Below are 16,936 nucleotides of genomic sequence, written 5' to 3'. Positions count from 1 at the left end.
AGCAAAGCCCTTCAGACTGAAAGGGGGATGCCAGTCCAGGGAGATATCCAGGGCTGAGTCAAATGAAGAGGGAGACTGTGAGCAAGGCTGCAGTTCAGCAACTGCCTAAGCCAGTAAACTGCAGGAGGGCTTCAGCAGGTGCCCCCGGGCTTTGCAGAACTGGAACCTGCACTAGTAAGCTGATGAAGGGCTGGGAACTTGCTCGTGTCCCAAGCAGCAAGATGGGAGCGAGGCCAGGACGAGAGGCTGAGAATGGAGATGCAGCATTTTGAAGAGTGACAGACCCCATGAGAAATTACTTATCCAGACCTTTTTGTAACGGTCCCACAATCACACCTGCACTGTGAGAGAAGCCCAGAGCAGCCAACTGAAGCTGTAAATCCCAGCCGGCCTGTTACACCTCTGCACGTACAGCTCATGCTGATTCCAACAACCAGCCGGGTGGAAGGAGCTGCAGATGAAGCCATTTCACTCCATCATCTATAGCAGGAACCACATGGAGGTGGCTGGTGGCAGCTGTAAAGCACACTAGTCAAAGTCAATCATGAAAACAAATAAGTAAGTGCATTGGTAAGCTCGAGTGATGAGGGAGAGAGTGAGTGACCGCTGAGAAAACTGGTTCTTCCCCATGCCATCTCCACATCTCATCTGAAGAGGGATGACCAGCAGTTTTGCAGGCTCCAAGAGCAACTAATCTGCAGTTGCATAAGCATACAGCATGGTGGAGCAAACCCTCAAGGCTTCCAGTGCTCAAACATTACCAGCTCTCATCTGAGCGTAGCCACCCTTTGGCATTACTGCTGGCCAAAGCTCCTTTTCAGCAGAGTTAGTTTAGCTCATCGCCCTACTACAGCACAAGTTTTTTTCATAATCCATGAAATATACAAAAAAAAAAAAAATCTGTGGAGAAAGCCTTTGAATGGGATCAAGTCAGCAGAAAGTCAGTGATGCGCCTTCTTGGCTCTGTCCTCAGTGAAATCTTTCGTGATGACATCGAGCAGCAGCCAAAGACACCAGTTCTCTGGTTGACTAAACCATCACTGATCAGTTTGCAGATCCACTTCCTGATCTGCTGACATCCACTGTACAATAAAGATGCAACAGAATTTCAGCTTCTTTATTGTGCACGGGAGTGGAGTGTCCACTTCCAAGGCAGCCTGACAACCACTGAAGTTTATGATAAAAGGACAGTGATTTTTCTACAGTGGGCTACAGGTTTTCTTTTTATTATGAGTCAATATTTTTCAGACTAGGCAAGCAGCTTGGAACTGATTATTAAAGGTGAACTAGGAAAGAAATGGGAGAAGAGGAAGGTGCTAAAAGATATCAAAACAAAGTTAAACCAATCTGTTCTACTCTGAAAAGCGACTGTGACAAAAACAGGACCTTACTGAATCTGAAGAACCTCTGAAGTTAGCAAGAACTAAGAAGAGAACTCCAGATTAAGTCTGCACTGGGGTACAGAGAGAACAGATACAGTTTGGACAGGAAATACCAATGCAATAGAGCTCCTTGACCACGTATTAATGTCAATACAGTGATGACTAATGCTGATTCTAGAAACAAAGGTATGCAGTTTCAACAACAACAGAATGCAGTCCTGTACTTCAGTTGATTATGGATATGCCTGCCTATTGAAGGCCACAGCAAGTGAAGAAGTGTTCCTGTTTCCATGCTCTTGCGATCAACTTGAACCTACAGCTGCGAAGGGACATCTTGTACCAATCACACCATCCTCCGCTATCTGCGTTAAGAGATGGAAACTCAGCCTAAATTCCAGATGTCAGTTGGAGTTTAAAAGCAAAGATATACTTTGCCAGTTCAGAAAACAAAGCCAAATGTGTAATGTCTTTGTACTGAAAAAAAAAAAAAAAAACAACCCCAACCAAAAAACTAAACAACCCAAACACCAAACCAACTTTTCAGAGAAAAGAAACAATTTACAAGGTGACTTTGAACACTGAGCCCCATGTGCAGACAGGCTGGTTTGACATACTATCTGCAATTTCCCACTCTTCCATTGGTAAGCTGCAGCAATAATTTTGAACAGTTTCACCTTACAGTTAAAAATGTGCACTGTAACATTTGAAGACAGCTGTTAGTACTTCATTTGACAGCTCCTGTGACAGTTCAGGATCCAGTGCAGATTCTGACACAGCTCACAACAGAACCAGCAAGCTGAGAAAGGCTCCGTTAAATGGGTGTGATTCCAAAGGTTGTTAACAAATATCAGACCCTGGATTCAGAACAAAGCCAGCAATTATCACCAAGTCCTGATTTTTCCCCCCCACCCACCCTCCAAGGCTTTGGATCTTATTAAATATATTTGGAAAAAAAAACATTAAAAACAGTTCACTGCAGGACATGCCACCCTCAGCCAACACATTGTGATCACTGCATATATTAAAACACCTTGTGTAGTTTGTGCATCATACAAGTACATCGTGGGCAATGGGGAAGATCCAGCATTTGTGTACACATCAACATACAAGCAAGCAGTGATCGATGTCACAGGTGAGACTGATCCCAAGACAAACCAGTGCGTTGGTTTGTGTCTACACCATGTCCTGGAACAAATGGAACAAGTCATGAGTAACAGTACAAACCTGTTGGAACTTCAACATGTACATCTTAGAAAAAGACAATGCATGTAACCCAGCCCTAAGACAGTGACGAGTTTGTGAGATAGCTTTACAAAGATCCAGGTACCAGAAGAAGAAGGCACATTAACCTCTGGTTGGTCCGTTTCGGTATTATTTGGATGAGTCATAGTGATTTATTATACCCTGAGACTGTGTGAGGCCTTGAAAAGGAAAGGAGACCAAGTGAATGGGCAAATAAAAAGTACAAGTTTAATGAGATTTTAAGATTCAGCACCTGAATTTTCCCTTTTAATAAGGGAATCTAGAAAAGCAGTTCCTAAGAAAACAATATATTGACTCCTAGATTTTTCTTCTGAGGTCAAAGAATCAACATCTAGGACTACAAAGATACCACACTATGTTGCAAGGGTTTTTACACACCCCTCAGTTTCAGTCAAATGACCAGGATTTGTATACAATCAAGTGTTTTACTTGTTTTTTCGGAGTACAGAAATGGTCAGGCAGCCTGCATCTTCTCAACTCTGACAAGCCTGGCACCCTGTTTTAGATCTGTGTGCACTTTCTTAGACCATATCGCTCCCAGCAGGATACCAGAAAATGGCACTCAATTTTTAATTGGGAAGATTCCTTCCTGTCAAGAGCATTCTTTTAATTAGCCAAGTACCACATGGTTTTGATAAAGAAACCCAGCATCAAAAGCAAAAAGATATTTCCCAATATAAATCCTTGAAAATTAACGTGGAGAAACAAGAACGACAGGGATATCTACTTGATCTCTCTGAAAATGTTTCTGACTAAGCCCTTTCACAAGTATCTCCTGAGCAATGAACACGTATCCCCACTATGTTTTTCTCAGGAGTCCTGAGAGCAAAACCAAACACTGTTGGGCTTTCACCTTTTCTCTTGTGCCTCTTTGCCCATCCTCGCCACACACCTAAGTGCCCACTTGCAGAGGCAAGGGAAAGCATATGCAGGAGATCCCTTCAGCAAGATACGGCTGTATTCTCCTTTCCACTCTCCCTTGTCTGCAGCATGGACAAATTTGTGGTGCCTGTGCTTCAGAAACTTTCAAATAAGTTACTGAAAGCACTGCAACACTCAGAAATGCATGTTAAGTTGAGGTCACACCATGGGTTCTGGGGCAGCCAGCAGTGCACCTGGGCATTTTCACTTGGTTTTTAACTAGAGAGCATGTGCCGGGCTAGCATAGGAGTCCAGGGCTCAGCACGGGCTGGCAGAGTATCAGCTCCACCTGCAACACGCGCAGCTCTGCAACAGCATTCCTAGGAACGAGCTGTACCCCATTTCAGTAATTTAGTCATAGCAGCAATTGCAACAGAAGCTAATTAAGAACCTGTCACACACTTTGGAAAAGTGGGTTTATGGAAAATAAAGAGTATGAGACCACCACAAAGAGATCTCATAGCTCCCACTTGGCTGCTGAAAGATGCTGCTGCTTTGCCAAGATGCAGCAACTGACAGCCCATCTGTTCTTGGTTTCTTGCAAGCAAACAAAATAGGTGACCTCCACGAGGGGTCTAGGCAAGCCTGATATATTTCACATCTGCACCAGGTGAGGGACAGTAGTTCACAAGGTCAGTAAGTGCCTCTCAGCTGAGGGGCAGAAATTAAGACACCAAACCACCATTCAACATAGCTGGATCATAACTTTAATCTGTTAACTCTGCAGCTGCACACTATATACAAAGCAAATATTCAGGTGAAGGAAAAGGATGAAGTTCTGGAGAAGAATAACTAATACTTAAGCCTCTTAATCCTTAAGATACAAAAAGCTGCCAAAGACTCGAAGTGGAGGCAGCAAATATATCCCCACAATGAAGTTCAGGGCTGCCTCTCACTAAGGGAGTCAAGAGTCCCCCCCAATGTGAATGTAACATTTGTGGACAGACCAAGTCCAGTAAGATCACTGGGTACTCTTGCAATAAATCTTAAAAATAAATCTATGTGAAAAATGAACAACTGAGACTAGAAACAAACACCTATTAACTATTCTTTGGTAATTTACTCACCTTGGACTAATACCAGCAGCACTGATAAGGGAACCAAACAGACTCACTTCTTTCCCACAATCCCAGAAAGCACCCAAGGAGAACATCAGCAATTCTCCCTGGCTGACTTGACTGTGCAAGGGAGAAAGCTGGAGGAATTACCAGGAATAAGGTGTTTGATGAGGAGGGTGAGCACCACCCTCTCACTGCTGTGCTCCAGCCAACACTGCAAAGTAGCTTCTGCCTCCCTAGGAACGTCCATCACGTAACACCCAGTTGTTACTGAAGGATTGCTACCCAGTCCTTAAAAGCTGGGTATTACCAAACCCATAATTAAGTCACTAGTTTGATCACCTGTGATTATAAATATTGAAAATGTAATACCCAAAGATCCCCAAATTAACATGCTAGTCTACTGAGAAGAGCCGAGCGGTAAAATTAACTGCTTCCTACACTCACCAGCAGCACAAAAGATCCCACATCACTAGAAAAGTCAATACTAGGAAGAAAAGTCTGATGGTCTATTATGATTGAAGTTCTTTTCCCTCCTCCAAGTGTCTAGAGTCTGGTTTCCCCCAGGAACAGACCATTACTGTGTAAGCCCATCAAATGTGTACAAGGATAACTGCCCAGTTACACAGTCTGAGCCAGCCTCAAACGTCTACCTAGTTTAAAATAAAGCAAATTGAAGGTCTCAAGCACGGCTTGACAAAATGCCAGCAGGCCCATTTCTCCTTGACAGAGGTCACCCCTGCAAGAGCAATACGGCTACAGAAAAGACTGGGATGATTTGGGGTGGAGGAGGCAACCCCAAACAGACCATTCAGGAGGGCAGGATGGAGCAAGGGAAGGAAATCATTAAGAAACATTGGAAAAGATCAGACAATCTGAAAACATGCGTGCCACTGGGTCTCAGCAGAGCACAGTGAGATGTTCAAAAAGCTACTGAAGTGCAGTCACCAGACTGAGCTCCACCCATCACTGGGGTGCATCTGCCACTTGAACAACGGGGTGCACCCAACTCACCTCCCTGCAGAGCATGGAGACTGCCTGCTGTACCATCATTCCTGCACTTCGATGGGAAACCCCTGCATTTCTCACCATGATCCTGGATCTCAATTCTGATATCTAACCCAATAGGGCAACAAAATCAAAACAAGTAAGAAAACTTTGCTTTTTCTCCTATCACTAACCTTTGGACAGCTGGCATATCATCACCTTTCTCTGCCTCAATTTCTAACACTGACTGGACTAAAAGTGACATATGACCAACCACAAAATATTCTGAAACTTAACATCTCTATCACTACAAGCATTTAAAACCACTGAAATAGGATAGAAATTAAGTTCTCCCTGGTCCAATTTGTTCACGTGCTTGCAGCACTATCTAGTTTGTTTCCAGTTTTTTGGGGGGATTTTCAAACAGCAACAAGGATGGCTCCCTCCCCATGAGAAGTTATCTTTGTAAGAAAGTAACCTGAAAGTAGAATACACAGAAGCATGCATGGCTCAAGGAATTTTACATCATTGTCCAGATTCTGCTGAGAATTGTCCAAAGCTTCCTAAGAAAAAAAAAAAAAAAAAGGGAAAAAAAAAGAAAGAAAGAAAAAGGAAAAAAAAAAAAGAAGAAAAGGGCACTCACACTACCAGGCTTAAGGACCACACATTGAGGTACCCAGGGAGGTCAGAATCAGCACAGAGGGACACTTTCCCAGCGTATCTCTTCAATAACCTAGAGACTCTGCAGAAAGATCAACCTTCATGTTTGGAGGCTGAACCTCAGTCCATACAAACACCCTTTTTGCCCCCTCACCCAGACCTGGAATATGCTTCAGTTAATAGATCAACATCAGGGCTAGGGCTCCCACACCAGTTTCCCTCTGGCACTGGTGACACTAAGTACCTAACTAGTAACTGTTGTTTCAGCAGAACTGGAGGACACTCAAGTAGGCTCATGTGTCCAGTGTCTTTAAAGAAAAGAAAAAAAAACCCAAAACCCCAAAAACCTAAGCAGAATGTGTTCCCTGTGACAAAGTGATCCCACACACTAGCTGAAGGAGGAATCCCAGAAATATGTATCCCGCGATACTTCACCAAGACTTGTTTTTCTCTGTACACTTCCACTTTTCAAAGCCCCTAAAAGAACCTAAACAGTATGTTGCCATCACAGAACAACACAGGCACCATTACGGTACCTTTAAAAAACAATTAACAACTCTAAATAAAATTTGAGAGCTCCTTCACTACCCCAGGTTCTCTCATTTGCCCCTTTTTCAGATAAAAGCCTGAATAGCCACACATGCAGCACCATGAACTGATTCAGTTTAAGCAACCAACCCACAAGGGAAGTAGAACGATGAAATGCAGCAAGATCTGTTTGTGAAGCACCCACGTCAGTGCTAAGTGTGAGTAAATTACACTTCTAGGACAGGTGCACACCTGGGAGAGCTCTTCTCTTGCCAGGATTTCCACCTGGATGGCAGGGAACTGCATTCCTTGCAGGATTTCCATCCACGTCCCCAGTACCCCAGGAAATTAGGCCTGAGGCTCACTGTTTGGTGTTACTGGTGCAGACACTGAGCACAAGGATGGGAGGCACCGCAAGGACACGTGCGGACCAGCTCTAGGCAGTCTGGTGGGAGCTGCCTAAGGGACCAGAGCTACTCTGCAGTGGTGGCTGTGAGCTCCAGCAGACACAGGAGAACAGAGCACGTCCCAGCCTTGTCTTTCTTCTCAGCTTCAACTAGCTGCCTTTTTGGCACCAGAGCAGTGAGGCACACCCTGCTCCACTGGTGACAGGGGCAGGGGAAAGGCATTGATCCCAGCAGACGACAGAGGTGTCAGTAACAAGCTGAGAGTTTTGTGCCTGCCAAAAGGCTGGGAGCAGCACTCTGGAGTCCTGCATTTTAGCTGAGCATCAGGTAAGACCATCATCCTGGAACGCGCATGCTTCACAAGAGGCTGTCGGACCTATTTTCCCCACCCAGTCCCATGTGAAGTTTGAGGGAGTTTGAATGCAGAAGGCAGCAGGGGATTTGGGGAAAGACTGAGCTTCTCCTATAGCAAGCGGGATGACAGCAGATGCTAGTGCAACATGAGCTAACAGCAAATTATCTAGCTGCATGGAAAGCTTCTAGCTTGCATTAGACAAGTCAGAGATGTACTTTCTAACTTTTGAGAAAAAAACAGTTTATGCCATTGGCTTATTAGAGGAGATGGCCAGCCAGGACAGCTAAAGTGGGAAAAGTTTCCACAATCTCAAACAAAAAAGGCCCTGTGTTTTAGGCAGTTTATGAAGAACCCATGAGCTATCGCTGCAGCATACTCAGGAACCTTGGCTCGTGTGGAAAATTGATAGATTTAGTTTATTTTGAATTACAAGAACACTCATGTCCCTAGTCCCCATTTCCCCTCAACACTTCTGCAGGCCCTCAGTGTAACGTCCCCCTGCAACAGCCACACTGCACAGCAGCCTACGCAAACTTCAGCGGTGCAGGCTGACACCTGGGACAGGCCAAAGAGGAACAGAAGATCAATTTTTGTGCCTGGCTCTGCTGAAAACTACAATTCAAATACAAATGCACTTTTGAGAACTCCAGCACTTCCACAGTTTTGGCCTGAAGGGCAATACCCTGGGGAATCCATCCCTGGGCTCCAATAAGTACAACTTAAAATTAACATATTCCTCTACGTATAAACAGTGTCATTAGACTTGTACTTTTAAAAAATAAGATCAACCCAGGCCAGGGCCAGGCTCTGCAGATAAAGTAGTAGCTTATCTCTTATAAATATTTTTAATATTTTTTAATTACAAGTAGTCCTCATTCCAGGTAATGTAACTGACACAAAGTACCTGCACACACACAGCCCCTAGACTTTCACAGAAAGCCCTGGAGCAACCACTCTGTAAGAAAGGAATCCTACCTCACAGCAAAGTAGGGGAGAGGGCACAATGGCCAAGATAGCCTAAATGTGGGAGAAGAGTCATTTGGAGTAAATAAAAAGGGATTTTAAAAAACTCATACAAAGGATCAAGGAGGTTAAAGCAAAAAACTGGTTCAAGAAGATGTACAAAACTGCTGGAGACCAACAGAAAACTCTGCCAAAAAGTAACTTGCATTTAAATCAGAAATCAATGGCATCACACAATTTTGTTGTAAAAAAAAAAAAAAAAAAAAAAGAAAGGTGGAAATCTGTGTAAAGATGAGCATTTATGAAGAGTTATCATTAGCTCCAGAGACCAGCGTAATTCCCATGAAGTCCTGATGGAAGAGGGCCTCCTGCCACAAAGAGTTTCGTTCCAGACGAGTCGTAGCAGTGGGTGTAAACAGCATTTGGGAAGAAATTTATGTCAGAAAAATAATTCCTCCACGTTTCATCATGATTCTGTTAAAGGAAAGTTTAGATTGTTACTGTTGCCAAACAAACCCCAAACCCTTGTTTCACAAAAGCACAAGGTAGCTTCCAGAGCCTAAAAAGGGATCTTTTCTGTTAACACGTCCTGAAGCTTCAGTCAGATCAACCTGAAGATACCAGAGCTGTCCTGAAGCTTTTTTTCTGAGGACATTTGGGCCAAACATTGGAGGGGGGAGATGAAGGGTAGGGATGATATCAATTTTCATTAGTTTTTAAAGTTACATCATGATACAAAAGATTAGGGAGAGAAGTTAGACAAAGCCATTAACTGCTGTATGACAGCACACAGGAAATTGCACTCAAGTGCCTGTTGTGGCATTACCTCAGGAAGCCACAGTTTCTAAAATTGCACACAATTAAATTAAATCTCTCTTACTTTAAGTACCACGTTTTTGAGAGAAGGCAATGTATGTTGTGTCTGAAAACTAGAAGCTGGATTACATTCAAAAATATAAAGATATAAAATCCAGTTCATTTATGAATCAGTGAGTAAGAAAAGTAGTCATTAGGCCTTAGACTCAAGCAACAACCATTCAATACCCTTTCATAAAGCTTTTGCAGAAAGCAATTCTACGGTTTTTCTTGCTTTCCATGATTACAGTAATTGGTTACATGACCAGTGTTTTGCTAGGACACGTTTCATACAGTGGCTCCCTTTGCCACAAAAAGAACCGGTTCTCGAGCCCTACAGCAACTCCCGTGTAAAGGGTCTTCTGCAGCCTCCAGCTACTCACCAGCCAGCCTTTCCCAGTAGTCAACTTCAAAATTTCACTTCCTCCTAATTTCTGCTTCTGTCCATAGCAGGCACGTGGGGGCTTTTCATCCAGGAACCTCTGGGCTCTGATATCATAAAACAATAGGGAACCTTGCCCTGTTCCCACTGTGATGATGTGCTCGTAGAAGCTCACCGATCGAATACCTGTCAAACAGAGAAGGGACATACAAGGCAGTAAGGAAAATGGATGCTTTGGCTCTGCAGCGCTGCTATTGATGTCTAATGTTTTCTTTAAGAACTACCTACTAATACTCTCCACAACACAAGTTTCCCCACTGCTACGGAGCAGTGCAGACAAATCCCATTGATGCCACTGCAACAGCAGCTTCAATTAAATATGCTACTTCTCTTCTCCCCTGAGGCCATCAGCTGCACTGATGGTGCATGGTAAGAAGCTTCATTCTCAGCAGGACCCAGCTCTGCCAGATAAGCAAAGATCATAAGCCATTTAGGATCAAGAGCAGCTTTGTTCTGTCTGCCACGAGCCTTTAAGTGAACACACCATCAGTGAGCACGTGGCAGCAGAGCAAAGAACCTGACATTGGTTTCCCCATGAGCTCACACCATATCTATCTACCTACCAAGCTGTGATAAACAACCACGTGAGAAAAATTACTGTCCCAGCTGCAACCAAGTGCATCCTGCTGATCAACAGGCAAGCTGTAAGCAAGTATAGCCATCATAATCACTAGTCACTTTGCTGCTAAGATAGATCATAGGGATAAATCTTCTCACCTTACTCTTTGTACTTGGCACTTCTAGCACTTCACCCAGCAATGAAAACAGACATACAATCCTACAACCTAAGCAACACCAGGTTACTTCAGCACATAGGAAGCTACAACAAGTTTCCAGTCCAAACAAAACATTCTAGCACAATTCAGTTATGCCATTAGATTGAGTAAAAGGCATACATTTTGTTTTCACAAAACCTAAATTGGAAGCCTCAGCTAAACAAAAGGAATAGATTCCAAAACCAAAACTCCCTGGAAACAGTGTTGGGGAGATTATGTACGGGAATTTGCAAAATCTCTATTTATTGTGCAAAAGGTTTGTTCTGTGTAAGCACTCTACCCCAAACAACAATTCTACTCAGATTAAACTGCCACATCTATGCTTTTCCTTCCTGCACAACATGGTGCCAGGTTACAAATACTAGGACTTGTTAAGCCCTCTTTAAAGTACCACTGAGTTACAGCCTAAACAAGCGTTCAAACAGGAAGGAAAAAGAAGTGAGTTACACCAGCTACATCCACATGTCAACCGCTGTCAGTGTGCCAAGCGGGACTGACCATGACAGAACGTGTAACACACTGGCATACACCCTGCAGGGCACGTGACAAAGGACATCTGAGAGGTGTGGGTGCAGCCAGGGAGCTTCCCCTGCCCCTCTGTACAGAGTCCTAACTAGCAACACATCCTCATCCTTCTGCCTCCACAGCCCGATGTTACATCCGCAGCCACCAGCACCTGTGACACAGGCAAGGCCACACTGTTGTGCTCCAGATGTGAGGAGACATCTTGTCTGCAGGCTTAATAGGTGGGAAACCACTGTGCGAGTCTCACACCTGCTAAATTAGATTTACCAGGCTTGTATGAGAATCTCCAATTTAATTCATGGAACTATAAATGCACCTGAGCAAGTTCCAGCCCCGCTGCCTCCGTTACAAGAGCCTGGCTCTGGCAAATACATGCAGAAAGCTTTAAGTCCTCTGCAATCAGCAAGAGCAGTCATTTGGGTAAGAGGAGAAAGGCGTAAGAGGGGACCTCCTCTGGTTTTGTTCCAAAAGTACTCTTGACAAGCAACCCAGCAGTACACTTACTGAACAGAAACAGATGATGGAGTATGGAAGCAGATGGCATATACTTTTCAATGCAATTTACTAATAAAAAGCAGAACTGTGGATCTTTCTCTAACCAAAAAAAATAACTGAAGGAATTTGTGATGTACCCACTGTTAAGAGGATGTTTAGAACAGACTTTCAAGAACAGCACTTCAAACAGGCTCCTAAGGGGCTGAAGTACCTCAGATTAATCATTCCCATCAAACTAAAAGCACAACCTGTGCCTGAGGTGATCATGGTAAGCACTCCAACATACCCAGCACTCTACCACCTGTGGACCTGGACTATTTGTGTCAGTAAATTGAGCCTTTCCCCTGAGAGGCAGGGAGACTCTACGTATTCCAGAAAGAAATGAAGGCAAGCAGTAGCGTGTTCCACACAAGGAGCAGACACAGAGTCTGTGCTGCACAAGCTCTGTCCGCTACATTAACGCTGCTGCCTTCAGCGTATCAAGTCAAGGGCACACGACACAGCACTTGCCAGCTGAGCAGAAAGCAGTTGCTCTTGCAGATCAAGAACTAGAGTCCAGGGTCTGCACTTCCCTGTATAGCTGGTAAGAAAAGCAACACTTAAAAGATGTACTAAAGCATCAGCTACCTTCTCACGTGGAGCAGACAAGGTTACAGGGGGTAAAAACCAGCTCCAGTTCTAGTCCTACTAAGTGACGACCTTTCTCTGACCTGCTTTTGTACACGACACCTGAAGTTAATGTGAAGTTAGGAATGACCATATTTAGCAGGTGCATTTGGAAGCTGAAAGCACAATCAGGTAACATTTCAAAGCACTTAAAAGTAACTCAGATTTTAGTTTGCCAATCAATAAACAGCCTACTTTCTAGAGGTGCTGCACTGCTCCAAGTCCCAGTGAGGGCAACAGAAAGTGGAAACACTCAGTATCTTATCTTTGGGAATTAATATCACTTAAGTGCCTCCACCACCATGCAAAAAAAATAATAAAAAAAGAAAAAGAAAAAAGAAAAAAGATCCGCCTACTATGCAGAACAGAAAACAGCACTGAACAAAGGCTTTCTCCAGACATTAACTAGTGCCCCAGAGATACTACCTGCACATAGACCATCCCCCCAGCAGGGATGATCACATACTCAGGGCAGAAGCTTTCTGCCACCAGCCACTGCTGGGCACCACACTTCAGTGCTGTGGTAATGTCTTCCCTGTGATACTGAAGGGCTACAGCATCAGGACCTCCACAGAGCCCTCGCTGACAGCGGGGCAGGACCAGGGCTGTTGCTGGTAAGGTGTTCAGGTGACAACACAAGCTGGTGAAGCACCTTTTCTCATAGTATAGCAACTCCTCCCATATCTGGAAGAAGACCCTGACATTTATTTAGACAGCACTGTTCAAACTCCAGTAACCACACAAATAAAACTTTCCCAATCCTTGCCTACGTGCATTCTCTTTTGTTAACTTGCCCAATGAAGAGATGATGCCTAGAGTCAAGCCAAAAAAGGACTGCAACTTAATAGTCTGGGATTAATATAGTTTAAAATGGGCATTGCCACACAGTGTCTTCTCATGACTGAAAATAAAGGGTAGGGGAAGAAGCTTATGGCACCCTGCAAGCCCCCACGCTTGGCCCTGGTGTAAGGTTCAATTGGACACACTGCATCCATATCACAAAAGGAAAACAGCACTCAAATCTGCAATTCTTAATTTACTTTTTTTTTTTTAAGAGAGAGCTTTTTTATATTTAAAGCAAATAAACACACATTGAAAATTAAGAGTCTCACTCCTGGTTTTAAAATTACACAGCAAGCATTCACTCACAGCACAGACTCACAATGTGATAGCACGGAGCAGGCAACATGCTGTTCACAGAGAAAAATGCAAGAATAGAGAGTATTAACAGCAGTAGGAAGACTGGATTTGCTTTGAGATGAAGGAAAACAGAATAAGGCACAGTAAAAATTAAGTAAAATGCACACTTCTAAAAGTTCAGTAATATTTAGGTGGTGTACAATTTAGTTGATCATAAAAGCACTGTTGTCACCTGTCATTAAGAGTTCAGAGTTGCTTTTGAGTTTGGTTCATTGGTTGCTCAAGGAATACTGTCATAAAAGCAAAACCTACAGATACTATTACTGATTTAGTCTATCACATGAAGAACCCTTCCTATTTATTAAGAGCTTATCTTACTGCACTCTTTATAGCTACTTCTGCAAGCAAGCCATTTGAAGCACCCTTTGACAAGTTTCTTACCACTGCCTCGTTCTTTGGAACAGACGGATTTAACATTGTGAGAAGGCTGCCTGGGATCCAGAAAGGAGACATGTGCCTGTGATCCTACTGCATACACTGACCACTCCTGACCATAAGCCAAACACACGTTCTCCCTGCAGTATGGCAACTTTGTGGAAAGTAACTGGAAACAGAAGAAATAAAAAATCAACCCGTTATGAGAAAAGAGCAAGATGTTAATAGAACAATTCTGTAAGATATGTTCAAAGAAGCTGCAGTGAAAAAAACCAAAATGCAGCTAAAAAATAAGTTCACCACAAAAATAGAACTTTAAGATAAAAGCAACAACCTGACACAGAAAAAAAAACTTGAAGGAGATGGGATACCTTATCTGAACCAAACCCAGATGGTAAAGGCTGAAGCCAAGTATTATGCAAAGAACAATGAACATTTTGGCATATTGTTTTAAATCCTTCTAAGCCACTGTTATTTCTTCAGCAGGTGTACAGAGACATCAGCTCTCAGCTGGAAAAGCTTACCTCATACACTAGTATAGGTATGTCTGGGTTTCATCTGCAATTACACTTTAAGTGCTAGGACTAAAGTTCCTTTACGAACACTGCTCATCAAGTATCCATCATACCCTATGGAACAGTTCACTTCAGCTCACCCAGAACTGGCAGAAAGTTAAGAGCACTTCCCACCCTCCAAAACAAGGGCAGTGGGGAGTTTCTCTTCTCCAGTTCTAATTTTTAGGACTTTTCATTTTACAGAAAGCTCTTAAGTGTTTTACAAACACTGCTGCTCTGTCTTTAAGCATTTAAAAGAGATGAAGAATAGTGAACAGCCTCAACTGCAAGGCAATTTTTGAAATTTAACATCAACAAATAGAAAAACACCTTTGACAGTGTGTGCTCTGCTTTCCAAAGATGAAAATACCCATCTAGGGACACAGCTCCCAGCTCCTATAAAAAAAAAAAAAAAAGTAAGAGAGTTAGTTTGTCTTATAGATGTCTTTAAAAACACTCACACCCTACTGAGGCAGGCCACCTACTCTGGATTGAACCCATCCATAATCCTGTACATGCTTACCGAGATGAATTTTCATTTTATACTGATGTTCATAGAACATGATACAGCACAAAGGTGCCAGGTACAATAAGAATTAATAAACCAGTAAATAACAAAAAGTAATTTTCAAAAGTATAGATGTTAGACAATCAAATAATGAATCATTAGACAATACAAGCTCGAGTTGGCAATTCTCTATAGCAGCTCCCACACTGATTCTCACCCTGAAGCAAACGTTTATTTCCGAGCACTGCTCTACTGAAAGAGCTATATGAAGTCTCCATCACAGGGGAGTAATTAACAGCTATAGTGAAAAATAAAGCCCAGAGGAGCAGGGTGCTTCTAAGAGCAGACCCACCTTCACTTCAGACCTTCTCTATTCTTAGGACAGAAAGAAAAGTAGTGGTGATGAATTGCTACTCCCACTTGCCCCAGAACAATTCATCTCTAGTAATAAGGACAGACCAGCATGGGGGAGGTTAACATTTACTGTCTGTCAAACACCACCAAAGCCAGCGCTGGAGCCTGCCCTGAGTGTCAGTCACCTCCCTTGCTGAGCAACCCAGTAACCATTCAGCCATCAGAACAGGAACTGCCTGAATGTTAGCTGGTCTTCACAAAAGAGGAAGGAAAGCAGCAAGAGCACTCAAGAGTAGGATTCAAGCTGCAAAGCGGTGTTTTGGGGCTTCATCTGCTTCTTGTAAACATCTCCTGTCTCCCCCACCTTAGGATGCAAGTCTAAAATCAAACCCACAGTAAAATCACCCCTTCTGAAAACACATGGTATTTTTTTTTTCTACTGGACTTCTGCATTCACTTGGAGCAGAAGCAAACATAGCGGATAAAGGTGACCATCTCACATGAAAAGGACGCAAAAGGATCAGGGAAAAAATACTGGGCTCTTTCTCTGGTACTTTTGATTTAGACTAGTTTTTCTTTTTCTAATAACTGTCTAATACAGACAGTTTTAGGACTTCTCTGCTGTCTTGCTTATCTTACTGACCTTGTTCTTATTGTTGAAAGCCAATGCTCGGACTTTGCAGTTGTCAGGATTGGTGTTCTCCTTGGGGATGTCCTTCAGAGCCCTGTGTGTTATGTGGGCATAGACAGGAACTTGAGACAGATTATGCCTGGCATCGCTTTTGGACAACACGTCCTCTGTGACTTCCCAGAGACCCATTGAACCATCTCGGGAACCTGAATAAACAGTGCATAAATAAACAGTCCATTTCACATACACCTCAGCCCCCTTTTAAAAAAGGAATAAACAATAGGGTCTGAAAGAAAAGATACTATTGATTTAATCCAACTGAACACACTGTTGGTGCCTATATATTAATTATTATTAACAAAAATATGATTTTACTGAGCTGTAAAGTTCATAAAATTGTGAACTCATTGTCAGCTGGTTTGTCTACATGCCTTGCAAGCAGCTAGATCACCTCATGTTTTCAAACTGATTAGGATGCATCAAACAACACGATCCTGTACAACAATCACCATTAGAGATTCACACGTAGAACAGACTCAGAGGTGACTGAATAGCCTGTTCGTTCAGCCTGGCTTACCAAGGCTGAGACTGACAGTTTCTTAAGCCAATATAAAAACCTACAAGAAAACTCAGTTGGGTCTATGCCAATTTGGGTTCATTTGATTTCTGCCAGTGTGCAGAAATGCATGTGCAGAAATACACACACACACACACACACATATTTGTGAACTAAACAGAAACAACTATTTCAAACCACAATTTGTATCAAATCTATTTCCTTTTTTTTTTTTTCTTAAACCTTTTGTTTAAAGAATGTAACACAGGAACTGAGGCTGAGCAAGCAAGAACTCTTCTTATTTTTCTACTGAATTTGAAGATACTAATCCAAAATGTGAATCAATAAGAGTAACAATACTGGATTAAGACAGGTGAATGTCTTTGGTTCATAAATCAACACAGGTTTAATCCAAGGCCCTATACCCATCCTTTCTGGTGTTTAGGATACTCAATTCCATCTAAATCAGCTCTGA

General features: G+C 42.9%; 1 protein-coding gene across 1 annotated transcript in view; it reads right to left on the bottom strand.

Annotated features, from left to right (window-relative positions):
• Nucleotides 1-7,996: 7,996 nt before the first annotated feature.
• DCAF12 (DDB1 and CUL4 associated factor 12) overlaps nt 7,997-16,936 on the bottom strand; it is a gene marked incomplete at its 5' end in the record, with an annotated part of 23,736 nt that continues 14,796 nt past the window's right edge. The window contains 5 exons of the mRNA XM_029083643.1: nt 7,997-8,998; nt 9,763-9,947; nt 13,865-14,027; nt 14,743-14,808; nt 15,918-16,111. Of these exons, the coding sequence (XP_028939476.1) occupies nt 8,840-8,998; nt 9,763-9,947; nt 13,865-14,027; nt 14,743-14,808; nt 15,918-16,111 (767 nt within the window). The remainder of the gene's footprint in view (nt 8,999-9,762; nt 9,948-13,864; nt 14,028-14,742; nt 14,809-15,917; nt 16,112-16,936) is intronic.

Source organism: Antrostomus carolinensis, unplaced genomic scaffold (assembly GCF_000700745.2).
Source record: "Antrostomus carolinensis isolate BGI_N321 unplaced genomic scaffold, ASM70074v2 scaffold5992, whole genome shotgun sequence".
NCBI classification, from domain to species: domain Eukaryota; kingdom Metazoa; phylum Chordata; class Aves; order Caprimulgiformes; family Caprimulgidae; genus Antrostomus; species Antrostomus carolinensis.
The sequence above is the reverse complement of the archived record's forward strand: the minus strand, read 5'-3'. Positions and strand labels throughout refer to the sequence as shown.